This window comes from Lissotriton helveticus, chromosome 3_1 (genome assembly GCF_964261635.1).
Source record: "Lissotriton helveticus chromosome 3_1, aLisHel1.1, whole genome shotgun sequence".
Taxonomy (NCBI): Eukaryota; Metazoa; Chordata; class Amphibia; order Caudata; family Salamandridae; genus Lissotriton; species Lissotriton helveticus.
In genome coordinates, this window is record NC_136061.1 from 300,318,293 (window position 1) to 300,331,679 (window position 13,387).

The 13,387-nt window shown below is 44.3% G+C and overlaps 1 protein-coding gene across 3 annotated transcripts in view; it reads right to left on the reverse strand.

Annotated features, from left to right (window-relative positions):
• The window catches only part of PRR11 (proline rich 11), a 309,219-nt gene that overhangs the window by 246,771 nt on the left and 49,061 nt on the right, over window positions 1–13,387 (reverse strand). For 2 of the 3 annotated variants that reach the window (XM_078679847.1, XM_078679846.1), the window contains exon 3: window positions 877–1,210. In XM_078679847.1, the coding sequence (XP_078535973.1) occupies window positions 877–1,210 (334 nt within the window). The remainder of the gene's footprint in view (window positions 1–876; window positions 1,211–13,387) is intronic. The other variant, XM_078679848.1, reaches the window with a different exon arrangement.

The window sequence follows — 13,387 nt, forward strand, 5'->3', positions numbered from 1 at the left end:
CAGTAACAGGCAGGCATAGGATCTGCATCCATAACTTGCAACTGCAAGAAGCCTTTTGAAAAGATCCCTTTGCTTTTGTTTAAAGCACGTTTAATGAGCTGCTTGCAGCAAAAGGAGCAGGTCGAATAGCAAACCAGAGGAAACAATTTAAAGACATTAAGAAACTGTATCTGTATGCCTACAAGTGAAAGCCCAGGAATCCTGGAATACATTAGTTTCTGAAGCACTTTTCTCAAAAGTTTTACCTCATTCCCGAAAAATACATACAAACTTTATACAAGAAAGACGTGCCTCTACCCCCTTGTGTCAATATCTGAACTGAAACATCATTTAACCTTTTTGTGATAAACTGAAGCATTTATCATGTTTTGATGCATGCATGTAATACCCACCAATCAGGATGGACCGTTTTTGTGCTGTGAAGCAGGCTCAGGAAGCACATGAAGCCACTTAAAAGTAGGTCAAGAAAATAGGTAGCCATGTTTGTAACCCATGAATCTGTTCTGCAACTGAAAACGACAGTAGTATACAAGGTGATCTTAACCGCAGAGGAGGCCGTCAAAGGTGGTTCAGGGGTGATCGCAGCACCCGAGCACTCTAACAGGGACGCAATAGGAACTGGATCCCAGCGCTTCTGGCTCTCGGGGGCTAGAAGCTGGGCTCAGGTTACGTTTCAAACAACTCACGGGGTCTCTCCTCAGCCTGAGAGGCAATAAGATCAGATCCCAGACGAGCTTGAGGACCAAAACATTGGCAGAAATGCGATATACAAAAGCAGGTAATATTATAAGTCGTAAACTTGAATGTTTTTAGAAAAAAATGTGTTTAACTTACGTATGCAAGCATATGTACACGAATATGTTAAAATCCACCTACCAATCTTAGATGTGTCCCGCACCACCAGAACACGGAGAGCATCGCCACCATGAGCAGCTTCATAGTGTTTCTTATGCTGGTAAGAGCAAACGTCTTTGCTGTTAAGGATGCATTCTTTACTGTATGCACTGTGACATTTACAGCGTCCTTCACTACTTTTCTTACGCTCAAAAACGTGAAACTGCATGATTGAAAAAGAACAGTGTTTCTTAGATTGGGAAAAGAAAAACTCCGGATTGAGAGCATCGTATGTTTTACACTTGAAACGGCAAGTTTGGCGCTTGAAAACATTCTACTTTGGCAGGGAGGGCTTCCTGGCGTCACCACGGGATTTCTGTCGAACGAGAAATTTTGAAAAAAAGTGTAAGATCAAGTGGCATCGTAATCATCTGAGAATTAAATGTGATGATTAGTTAAGAGCTACTATTGTTTTTTTTTTTTAAATCAAAATAATTATGAAGAATCACTTTGTCATTTATATATGGAAAAATGGTTACTCTAGCCTGCATAATAAGGACTTAAATGGCCATCTGACCCTGTATTTAAATAATGTTCTACAACATAACATCAGATGTTTACTGACATACCAAACAATCAGAAGTTCAGAATTCTTCGCAGGGTCCCTTGTCAGATATTCGCTGTGCATTCTTTATCTTCTCTATCTAGACTAGTCATGAAAGCCCTCTCCACTTTACCACTAAACTCACCAAAGCAACACTTCGTTCTCGCCCTCCCTTTCCCTACTCACACCTCTTCTAATTACCACTATTTGTGTGGCACTGGTGACGTCACTTATTATTTATAATGCATGTAATTTGGATGCTTAAAAAAGGTAGGCTTCAAGGCAGCCATTTTGTTTCACAAAGGGAGCGGAGTCTTCTATCGAAGGCCATAGGTACAGCACAGTCGAGGGACTCTTGAGGCACAGTGAAAAGCTTACTAGAAAAGACTGTAGAAGGCATAGGTTATAAAATGTAGCACACAGATGTCCACAAGTTTAACAACTTCAACATAACAAAAAACAGACATTTGTCACAACCATCAGTAATAATAAAGATGTGCATTTGAAAACCTCCAACTCCACGGAACCCAAAACCTCTACAGCACTCGTGAGTATACAATGCTGTAGTGGAACGCACTTTGGGACAAAAGTGAAACAAGCATTGGCAAAGCCATGAGGTCTTGCCTTCGGCACCTATTAGTTAGCTTTGCCATAGGTTTTTAGCAGGGTTGTGCAGCATTGCTAACGGGGGAAGCAAAAAAAAAAGGTGCTTATGATGAGGTGTCATTTTGTAGGCAGTGCACCAGGCATGCACGGTCCTAAAAATGTACAGATGCTAATAATACTTATGTTTCACTGATCTACATTGGATTGTTGGATTAAAAAGATAAAAAGTAAACAGTGCTAAAGCATTTCCTTTTTTTCAGAGAGTGGGAGAAGCAACAAGGAGGGTGCGGTGGGGGGAAGCTTCATGGAGGGCGGGAACGGAAGCAACACGAGGGCAGCAGGAGAAGTGCATAATAAGGGGAAGAGATCACAACGTGGAACAGGGAGAAGCACATGGGTGGGAAAGCAATGTGGGTAGAATAGCACACAAAGGCAAGTACAACATGGAGCAGGTGGGGAAGACGCACATGGGGGAGAGCAGCATGGTGTGGAAAAAGTATAATGTTTTACTTGGCATAAGCTGCAGCCATTTTGGCTGTGGTATCCATTTATGTTTCCTTCGAAATTCTCCCATCCTCTGCTGCTCGTCTTTATCCCTGCCTGTGCTGTCTATTTTAGTTGACTTCCTGACTCAGCTAAAAGCAATGTGCATGCTAAGAGTTTGTAGCTGCCAGTACACCTGGTCTCAGACCCAACTGTCAATCATTTTCTGCTGATGTAAACAGTTCTGTTCCCCCGCCCCTTTGCTGACTAAGTGATCTCCTATCTGCCCATGTTTGTCGGTAACTATTCCTGTGTAGGCCTATATCTTCTATTTGTATCCACATGTTTACCAGTGCAGAAAAAGCTGTATATAAGGCCTGTTTATTTATTTCAAAAGTTTTATATAGCGCTAGCTTGACCCGTAAGTATCAGAGCACTTTACATACACACAGTAAGCAGCAGAAGGACATTACATTACATAGTAGGCCGACAGTAAGGAAGCAAACTAAATAAATAAATACGGCATGCGATATAAATATGCAGTGCAGCGGAGGGGGAGAGAGCAATAAAAGAAAAGGAGAGAGTGATATAGTCCGGTCACCCACTATCCTTGAATGTCCAGAGAGAGAGGAAACAACTTGGATAAAGAGGACTAGGTTAGTTGACGTTGGTCATGAAAGTATTTGTTTAGGAGATGGAGTTTCAGGTCCCTTTTAAAACAGGAGAAGGAAGGGTTGCATCTAAGGACTCCAGGGAGAGCGTTCCATATCCTGGGAGCGTTGGCAGAAAACGATCGGTATTGGGTGGTTTTCTTTTTCAATTTCGGAGGAATAAGAAGGATTGAGTTGGAGCTTGTTAGTGTTGTGGATTGACCAGCTCTACTCAGTTTGTTATTTAGGTAGATGGGGTCAGGAGAGTGAAGGGTTTTGTGTGTGATGCAGGCCAATTTATAGATACATCTCCCTTCCATGGGAAGCCAATTGCGGCAGTTGAGAGCTGGAGAGATATGTTCAAATCTTTTTACTCCAGATACGAGTTGAGCTGAAAAGTTCAGCACTGCTCTTAGAGGGGCTAGGTGAGCTTAAGGAGACCCTGTAAGGATGGCCTTCCCAAAGTCGATTTTAGAGAGAACTAGGGATTGGACTACTGTCTTGAGGTCATCGTGGGGTAGAAAAGGTTTCAGTTTCTAGAGGTGTTTAAGAGAGAAGAGGGCACTTTTTGCAGAGTTTTTGATGTGAGCCTCCATTGATAAGTTCTTGTAAAGGGTGATGCCTAGAGATTTAACTGAGTTGGATAGGGTAAGGGGGCTGTTTAGGGCAACCAGATCCTTGAGCCACTCTTGGATTGGAGAATGGTTACTTTTTGGAGAGAATAGGATTAGTTTCGTTTTGTCTGGGTTGAGCTTAAGTGGTTAACGTAGAACCATTTTAGTACTGTGCCATTAATGCCGGACTGTTTCGACAGGGTCTCCAAAAGGGCTGGATGGTTTACTGTGTCGAATGCCGCAGACAGGTTAATTAGGGATGAGTAGGCAGGCATCACCTTCGTCTAGGGCCTTGCGAATGTCGACTGTGACGTTGAGCATAGCTGTTTCTGTGCTACAGCCTTTTCTGAAACCAGATTGAAAGGCATCAAGGAGGTTGAACTCATCAATGTGATTATTGAGTTGGAGGAGAACACATTTCTCCAATCTCTTTGCAAGAAATGGGAGGTTAGAGCTAGGTCGGAGGTTGTTAAGATCATGAGGGTCAGCCCCAGGTTTCTTGAGAATGGGTGTGATTGTCCTAGTTGAAGGGAGTCTGGGACACAGCCTGAGGTGAGAGAGGCGTTGATTTTTGTCCAGAAAGGGGAAATGGTGTGGTTGAGTTGTTTTATGATTTTGGAGGGGAGGGGGTCCATGGTGTGGGAGGAAGGTTTTAGATTGGAAATTATATTGAAGACCTTGTTTACCGACATTAGCTCAAAGTGGGACCAATGCGCATTGTTTTTTAGCTGGAGCTAGGTCTGATTTGATCCTTGTTAAGAGCTCTTTCCGAGTGGTCCAGGGAGGTTGAAGGGGGGCAGGTTAAGGGGGAAGGGGGGGTTAGCAGTTTGAAAGAAGGATTGATCAATTTTGGAGACTTTATTGGTGAAGAAGGTGGCAATTTCTTCACATCGCACATTGGTGGCTTCGATTTCTTGATAGGGAGTGCAGTTAGTTTGGCTTTTAACAATGTTGAAGAGTTCTCTTGGTCTGTTTTTCGCCAGATCTAGTTGGCTTCGAAAAAATATGCCGTTTCACTGAAGATGTGTTTTTTGTATGACCTTCGAGCAGATCTCAGATGTGTTAGGTGCAGGGACGAGGGGTTTTGTCTCCAAGACCTTTCTGTTTGTCGGAGTTGGCGCCGTTCAGCATTCAGCTCGACGTTAAACCAGGGTTTTGATTTGGTTCTCCTCAGTTGTTTGAGTTTGAGAGGAGCTACTAGGTCTAAGACCTCTGTCATTCTTGAGTTGAAGTGAGAAGTGAGGTCATCAGACGTCCATGATGAGGGATGGAGTTGAAGATGGGGATGAATCTTGGCTTCAAGTTCGGATAAAGGTATTTCTTTGATGTTTCTGGTTAAGAGTTTAGGTTTGATAACATAAATAGGTTGGAGGCTGGCAAGTGTGTCAATCTTGAACAGAATGAGGGGGTGGTCGGACCAGTCAATGGGAGTAATCTCTCTCAAGGAGATCAGATCGTTGTTTGTTATGATCGCATCTAGTGTTGCACCTTTGATGTGAGTTGGTTTATTGCAGAATTGTTTGAGGATATATATTTCCAGAAGGTTGGAGAGGTTCAGGACAGTGGAGTCTTCTGGGTCGTTCCAGTGGATATTGAGGTCATCCAAGAACACGTCTTTGGTGTCTGTCAAGGAGAATCGTGTTATTAGGTGTGTTAGTTCTTCGGGGAAAAGGGTACGGTCTCCAGGAGGATGGTAGATGGTGTGGAATTTGATGGGTGGGGTGCCCTTGGTGGTGAGTTCAATGCCTAGGTATTCAAACGATAGGTATTCTGCAGGTTTGAGTTTGGTAATCTGTATTCCATCTCTATGAATGATGGCTAGTCCCCCCCCCTCCCCGTTTTGATCGGCCTGTCTTGTCTGATGAGCTTGTACCCTGGAGGGGTGAGAATGTCAAGAATGGGGGTGGAGAGGGCATTGAGCCAGGATTCTGTGAGGAAGGCGATGTCAATTTCTTAAGCGAGAAGAGCTTCAGCAATGTCAGTAGCGTATTGTACTGCTGATCTGCAGTTTAGGAGCATGCAAGAGAGAGGACAGGGAGCCTTGATGGGGGGTGGGGGGTGGAGTTAGGTGTATAGAGGTGTATTGAGCGGGGGTCTAGGCGAGTGGACAGTATTCGAGATTCTGTTAGTGCTGATCATAACCGGGATGTGGGCAGGGGCAGACTTCTGGTCCAATGCGAGGTGGGGGGGCGTAGAGTTCAATAGGTTTCGGTACCGAAAAGGGTTGGCTATCCCTGTTGGGACTGGGGGCCTGGCTCGATAATGGGCTGGAGAGTCGAGGGGTGCTCTGTGGGGCTATGTGGGATGTATGGAGTGAAGTAGGAGCACAACACCTCGGGGGGAGGGTGCACGGAGGCTTGGCCCTGTTGAGACGGTCTTGTTGTAGGTGAAGGAAATCAGCAGCAAGGGAGTTAATTTTCTGCTCCATTCTGTTCAGTTGCTGTGCTATAGAGCTGAGGAAGTTTAAGGTTTTAGGCAGGGGTCGGGGATGACCGGGGTCTATGGAGGGAGGTTGAGCAGGGGTGCGGGGTTTGATGGAGTCCATGGGAATAGGAGAGGGGGGTGGTTGTATGCAGGGAGTTGGTATTGTAATGTTCCTATTCGAGAAGTTCAGTGTAGGAAAGGTGAGACTGGTGTCCAAGTGAGGAGGGAGAGAAATCCTGGGACGGACGTCAGGATTCCGGGCATTGTCAGAGAGGTTGGCGGTGGAGGCATGTTGTGAATGTGAGAGTGCCAAATCGGAGGTGGGGGAGAGTGCAGTGGTAGGAGGGGGGAAAGAGACCACGGGATTGGAAATGACGTTAGACAGATGGGAAGTAAGGGTCGGGGGAACAGGGTCTATGTAGGTGGTAGTGGAAGTTTGTGGGGGAGGGTTCAGATTCTCAGCGGTGGAGTGGGGGGGGGGGGAGTGTCTGTGGGGATAACAGTCGCAGGCGGACTGAGGTTAGAGACCAAGCTGTTAAGATTGGCCTAGGGGGGATTGTTAGTTGTGAGTTTGTTGCTCCTGGAGGGAACAGTAGAAGTGAGAATGGTGGTTGTTTGGTGACGGAGAGTGAGAATAGGGGTAGTGTGATTGTAGTGAGTTATGGTGGAAGTCCATGAGTTGAGGAGAGGGTCATCAGGGTAGGGAGATTGGATCTGTTCCCCGATATAAGTGAGGGTAGTGGGGGATAGGGGAGAAAGGGTTTGATAGCTCAATTGAGTAAGCGAGGAGAGAAGTGTGGGAAAGTGGCAGTCAAAAGTGGTGAGGTTAGGGTCAGTGGCTTGTATGAGAATGGTTTCAGTTCTGTAAATGGAAATGGTGAGATCCCCTTTGAAGTTCGGGGAGATGGTAGTGGAGATTTTTTCACCATAGGGAATTGTTACTGACTTGTCCACTTGAAGTTGAAGAGAGAAGCTGTTTTTCCATTAAGCCGGGCGATTAGTGTAGAAAATGAAGTTTGTTTTCGTACTGCCGTTGGTCGCTGAGTGATAGTTATCTACAATGAGTGTTTCAGGGTGTTGTTTTAGAATGCTGTGCTTGAAGTTCTTTTTTGCATTACTGGTCATTTTGTTAGGGTAATTAATGTACCAGGAGTTGGGTCCGTTGTCAGCAGTCATCACGTACGAGGCTCCGAATTGGGCTGGGCGTCAATTTTCCTGAACGTGCAAGGAGCTCTGTTTGCTTACTCTAGAGGGGTAGGTGGGCTCCAAAAACAGCTTGATGCCTCAGGCTGTGTGCTCCGCAAACAGAAAAGGACGGCTCCTTACCTCCCATCTGGATTTTAAAATATAGCGGGCGAGAAGAATATCAGACCGGAGTCCACTTAATTTCAGTGGAAGCCATGTCTCATGCAGCGGGCAGGATAGTGGCTTACAAAACTGACTATGAGTGCGGCGAGACCGCATTCATGCCGAAGATCACGCTGACTTTGAGCCTGCCACAGTGTTTCACCATGCAGCCCCAGTCACTGTCAACAGACGAGGCCTGCTCAGGCAGCACTTGAGAGTGCTGTGTGGATGTGGTCCCACTCATGAGTGATTAATGAACTTGTTATTTATTCCCTACTCCAGTGCTGATCTCTACTTTGTTGGTTTTTGAACCCGTGGACAAAAGGGTTACCCTGCACCAATATACCCCTAAAAAGGTATATGTCCACAATGGATCACAGCAGAGGAAGCAAAGAAAAGTACATGACGGAGACAGCTGGAAAACACACGCACTCTCATAGAGTAATTGAAGAAAAATCAAAACACAGTCCCTGAAAAGTAAGCAAAGGAAGGACACAATTAATGAGACCATGCTCAAGAGCAGGGACAAACAAGAAGCGGAAGGAAAGCCCATCCAACCAGTCTTCGAAGCAGGATTTACTGCGTTCATAGGTTGCTTTATTAAAAGCATGCTACCTAATGCGATGAACACCATGTTTTCTTATTCCCTATTTCCTCTGCACAGTAATTACAATATGCACAGTGATCAAAATGAAGTTTATGTGAAGGTGAATCTGCCCAGCGAGCACAAGTCCTAGGGTCCTACCATAGTGTGCCATCTCAACGTTCAGAAATTGATTTCCATGGATTAGGCTGACAGGTCGTAGGTCGATAGATATCAAAAGACGATGTGTAAATGTTTCTTAATCTTTGATATGACTTAGCATTACTGGAAACCTAGAGATGCATAGTTTCAGGTGAGAAGAAGTTACTTGAGAGTAAACAAACTCAAAGGTAGGTTTCCATGAAAACAACAATCAAGTAATGAGTTGGAAATGGTTGTTAAAAAATTAAAAGCCTTCGACAGGAGTTGAGAGACTTATTGAATGAAAGGGTGGTGGGGCTGATTAGGTTGGTGGTGAAGGTAGTGGCGGTGAGTATGGTGGTAGTAGAGGTGGTTAGAGTGGTCGTATATATGGTTAGGAAGGTGGTGGTTAGGGCAAGGTGGTGGTTAGATTGGTGCTCGGTATCGTAGAGTTTTGGTGGTGGTGATTAGTGTAGTGGTGGTGGTAGTGGGTAGAGTGGTAGTGGCTAGGGTAGTGGTAAGGTTGTGGTGGCAGGATGGTGGTGCTAGTAGGATGGTGCTAGTTTAGCAGTAAGCTGGTTAGGATGGTGAGGGTGGAGGTGGTCAGGGTGGTGGTAGTGGTAAGAATAATGGTAGTGGTGGTGAGATTGTTAATGATGGTAAACAGAGGTGGTACTGGGGCTTAGGGTGTTGGTGGTGGTTAGGGTAGACTGGGCGCTGGTGGTGGTTATGTTGGTGTTTGCTATGGTAGGGTGGTGGTCAGGGAAGGTTGGTGGTTATAGTAGTGTTGTGGTGGTTAGAGTAGTGCTGGTTAGTGTAGAGTGTTAGTGATGGTAAGGGTAGAGTGGTGGCTGTGGTTAGGGTAGTAACAGAATATTTCAGGTGGTGGTCGGTCGGTTGGTAAGGTGGTGGTGGTAGTAGGGTGGTAGCAGGCTAGTTATGGTGCTGGTTGGTGGTGGTGATGGGGTGTAAGGTGGTGGCAGTGTGGTACAGAGGAGCTTAGTGTGGGTGGTGTTTGCATTTGGTGTGTGTATGTGTGCGTGAGAGAGAGTTTCTTCAGATGTTTATGACCCCATATTTCCCAAAACAAATATAATCCCAGCAATATTCTTCCAAAAGCCTATATGGAATATAATTCAAGCAGGCAAAAGGAAATATTTTTAAAAGAGGAATCTAGAGAGATGGGATACTTTGCAGATTATTTAATTGCCTCATTACATTTAAACAATGAAACATGAAGCACACATGAAGCGCAGTAAGGCCCTGTTGAGTACAGATGTGCCACATAGAAGAATAAATGATATAGAAAACTATTTCTATTGAGATAGAGCTGCTCTTTATCCACCTCAGTGACATCAGGGAGCGCTTATCTCAAACCACATTTACCTCGCCTCCCTCACCCCCAGCATGCATCAGCATACAGTAGTAGTGCACTAAAACTACTGCAAATCTCTGTAACCCCCTTCTGTTTCTCATATATGAGGTCCTATTTGGATCTAAATTAAACTTTTTTATATATTGTCAACAATAGACTCTCACAAATCAATCACATTAAAAATAAATTAGAGCAAAGCGGTATTTAAAGCAATCTGTTTCAGAATTATTAAATGTCATCAGTACAAGACACACTGCAGAACATAGCTGGCCCAATTAGGGTGCCCCTGAATGGCTGGGTCCCAGGGCCAGAGCCCAATATGCTCATGCCTTAAAACGTCTCTTGCTTTAGGGCTGTCACTGGTGGGGTACACAGTCACAATTAATGATACTCTTCTGTCTGAACCTAACAATGGCAAAATTACATTATGTCCACGCTTGGCTGCCATAAATCCCACATGATGTGCTTGTTTTATGTAAAATGGGATTAGCCTTAGTATGGTCGACTCTGTGACTTTTTCCAATATCCCTTTTTCTACCAAACAGAAATGGACAATAGGATGGAAGGTGGCAAGCCACAACACGGAGTGGAAAGGGAGGATAGGAGGGGGGAAGACAGCCTGCAAACACATGCACTCTTATGGACTGCTGGAACTAAAAAAACAGAAAAAGGGCCTCTGAAATTGAGTGATCAGTGGAAGGGCACTGGGGGCTACACGAGGCATTACTTGGGCCATGATCCAAGGGAAGGACAAACATATGAAAGGCAGTGATGCCGGCATGTGCTGACCAAAGGGAGGCAAGAAAATGAGAGTTTCAATGAAGCCAACCAAATGTAAGCAAGGTTCTAAGCCCCTTTTAAGTATACAAAAGACCTAAAAAACAGTGATATGTAGAGAAAATAAAAAACCACCAACAATTGACCACACAAAAAGTATAAAATGGGTATAATCAAAGTATATACAATGGTATAGCTATTGCACTCTAAATACTAATAACATGTATCTTCACCAAAACAGGGGATTGTCGGTCCTAGAAATGGCTTGAAGATTGGTTCAGTGAGTGTCCATAGACTAAAGGCAAGAGATCCAACACAGCTTGTGTAAAATGTACGGCCACCAAAAGATGAACAATTACAACAGAGGCGCAAAGAGGGATAAAGGCTGGGAGCGAAGCAGTGCAAGAGTCTAAGAATCCAACAAGAAACTAGTTTGCAGGTAATGACTGCATCTTGTTGCCTTTTAAAATGTCTCTGCTTAGAAAGCCCCAGAAAAGGAAGCGATGTCATGACCTGTAGAGATGGGTGTTATCTTGGATAGGATACCAATATGCTAACAATCACTGACTCTATAAAAATAGGTCTTGCCTTAGTGACCTATTGGCTTTGCTAATGGTTTTTAGCCACGATGCACAGTATTCTCAATGGGTTTTCAGCATGAGTAAAGTAAAACAAAAAAAAAATGTTTACTTAGTAGCTCTCATCATTTTGTACGCAATCAGAGTCAGATCACTAACTAAAACAAAACACCCAAAATGTTTTTACAGGAAGGATTGGTAGAAAAACAGTGGAGGGCCAGGGGACATCGAAGCAACACGGGCTAGGGTGCGGGGACACAGAAGCAATAAGGGTAGGTAGATGCAGAAGTAACTCAGGGAAGGCAGGGGGACTTGAGAGCAACACAGGGGAAGGTGTGGGAAGGGATGCAACACAGAGACTCTCAAGGGCAAGCGCAAAACAGATGGACAGGCACCAGCACGAGGGGGATTAAAAGTACACGCAGGAGACAATTCAAAATACATGAACTCTCTGTGAGCGCTTACACAAAAAGAAAATCTATCTCTGGTAACCCTAACTATATCCATCTCTATATCTCTTTATCTCTATCTCATTATATATTTTAAATCAAAAAGTAGTTGCTTATTTACACGGTCACAAGTGTTGTTTATGGTGCGTGGTTCGAGGAGAATTGACGGCTCATCTTCAAAGCAGTCATGAATGTATTCACAGAACTGGGGGGTCCGTTAGAAATCTGGCCTTTCTGCATAGTCACTCCAGATTTTTTGCATCTTCCTAGACTCAACATTTTGCTGGTATTAGAACTCTGTGCACTTTAATCCTGCTAACCAGTGGTAAAGGACCTGTACCTGTGCCTGGTAAAATGCATTTTCAAATTGGCATTTTGAGGGCATGGAAGTTAAATGCCAATGCTGGACTGCAGCACCTACTGTATCACCCACTACAGTGGCAGTGCAAACATGGCTTTAGGTCTACCAGTGTAGCCTGACGGTAGCAGTGTAAAACCCTGCAATTCGGCCTGTAAAATAAACCCTACAGTTCAAAACTTCCTTTTTAAATATTAATTAGTCACCCCTATGCAGGCCTTGTAATTCACAAGGGTTCATGGTATTTAAAAGTAGGATATGTAGAAATATAATGTTAACATTTCCTTACAGTGAATAGCACTCAAAAGCAATTTTTCACAGTGGCAGGCCTAGCTACTCTGTATATAAACAATCAGAGTTTAGATTAAAATCGTAATATTATACTTTAGAAATCGGACTAGCCAAAAAATATGTAAAAAGTAACTATTTTTAATATTTATTAAAAATCCAATTCAATAGTGAAGTTGGATGTAAAATAAATATTAATGCAGTGTAAACGTTACTAAGTTGCATTTTTACTGCCTGAAGTCCCTAGAGACTAAATTTGAGTTTATTCATCCAGTTCCGAAGCCAGTAATTAGCATTTGAATAGGTGTGCTATGCCTTCCAACAGCAAACAATAGGCTGACCTGAATGGGCAGCAGTGACTTATCTGTATCGCCAAGAACATACAGTATCGGGGCAGTTAGCATCTTTTTTGACATTACACTGTAAAATCCTGCTTGACATGTCTGCTGAATGTACATATAACACTTTTGACGCCTTTGAAAAGCAGAGTTTATGCGGCTATGAATTATTTGTTCCTCCTGATCTATGACCTGCCTTGCAGCTGCAAATGTTCTTAACTACATAATCAGGGCTCGAAAAATCCCCAAAATGTTACTACACCTGCAGGTCTAGTGACTTAAATAACTCGACCTAATTTTTATTTTTTTTAAACAAATTTTATTTGTCAGTTTGCATATATCACGCAGAGCCCTGCACACCAGAGTCATCTGCCAAAGCATACTTAATACATCCAAGACAGCAACCGACTTGTTTTGTACTCTTTTTACCCCCCCCACCCACGCAAACAACAACCCCATATACAGGAGCATAAAATAATAACACACCCAATCCCCAACTCCCCCCCCTCCCACCCCCAAAAGATCGCACTAGTCCATACCGCCTTGTCCATATCAATGCAAGGAAAATGCTCAGAAGATCCTGATTCCGACCTGCCACCCTCCTTCCCCCTGCCCTCTCCTCCCATATGGAAACCTCAACTTAAACCGGCAGTAAGGGTTCTTCCATCCCCGGGGGTTCCAGCCAGAGGCCCTGATACCAGGCCCATGCAAAAGTCCAGGTCATTTTTCCAAGCTGCCACCGATGGAGCCCTCGCTGCCATCCAGGCCTTAGCAATGTCTCGTTTTGCCAGGGTGAGACCCAGAAGCAGAAGGTGTCGTTTTTAGACATTGCCCCCAATGCCCTCCATGACATGCAACAGTGCCAGCTGCGGTGTGCGGGTGTGCCCCCAGCCCAAGACCTCTGAGAGACAAGCAAAGGCCCCCCTCCAGAAACGATC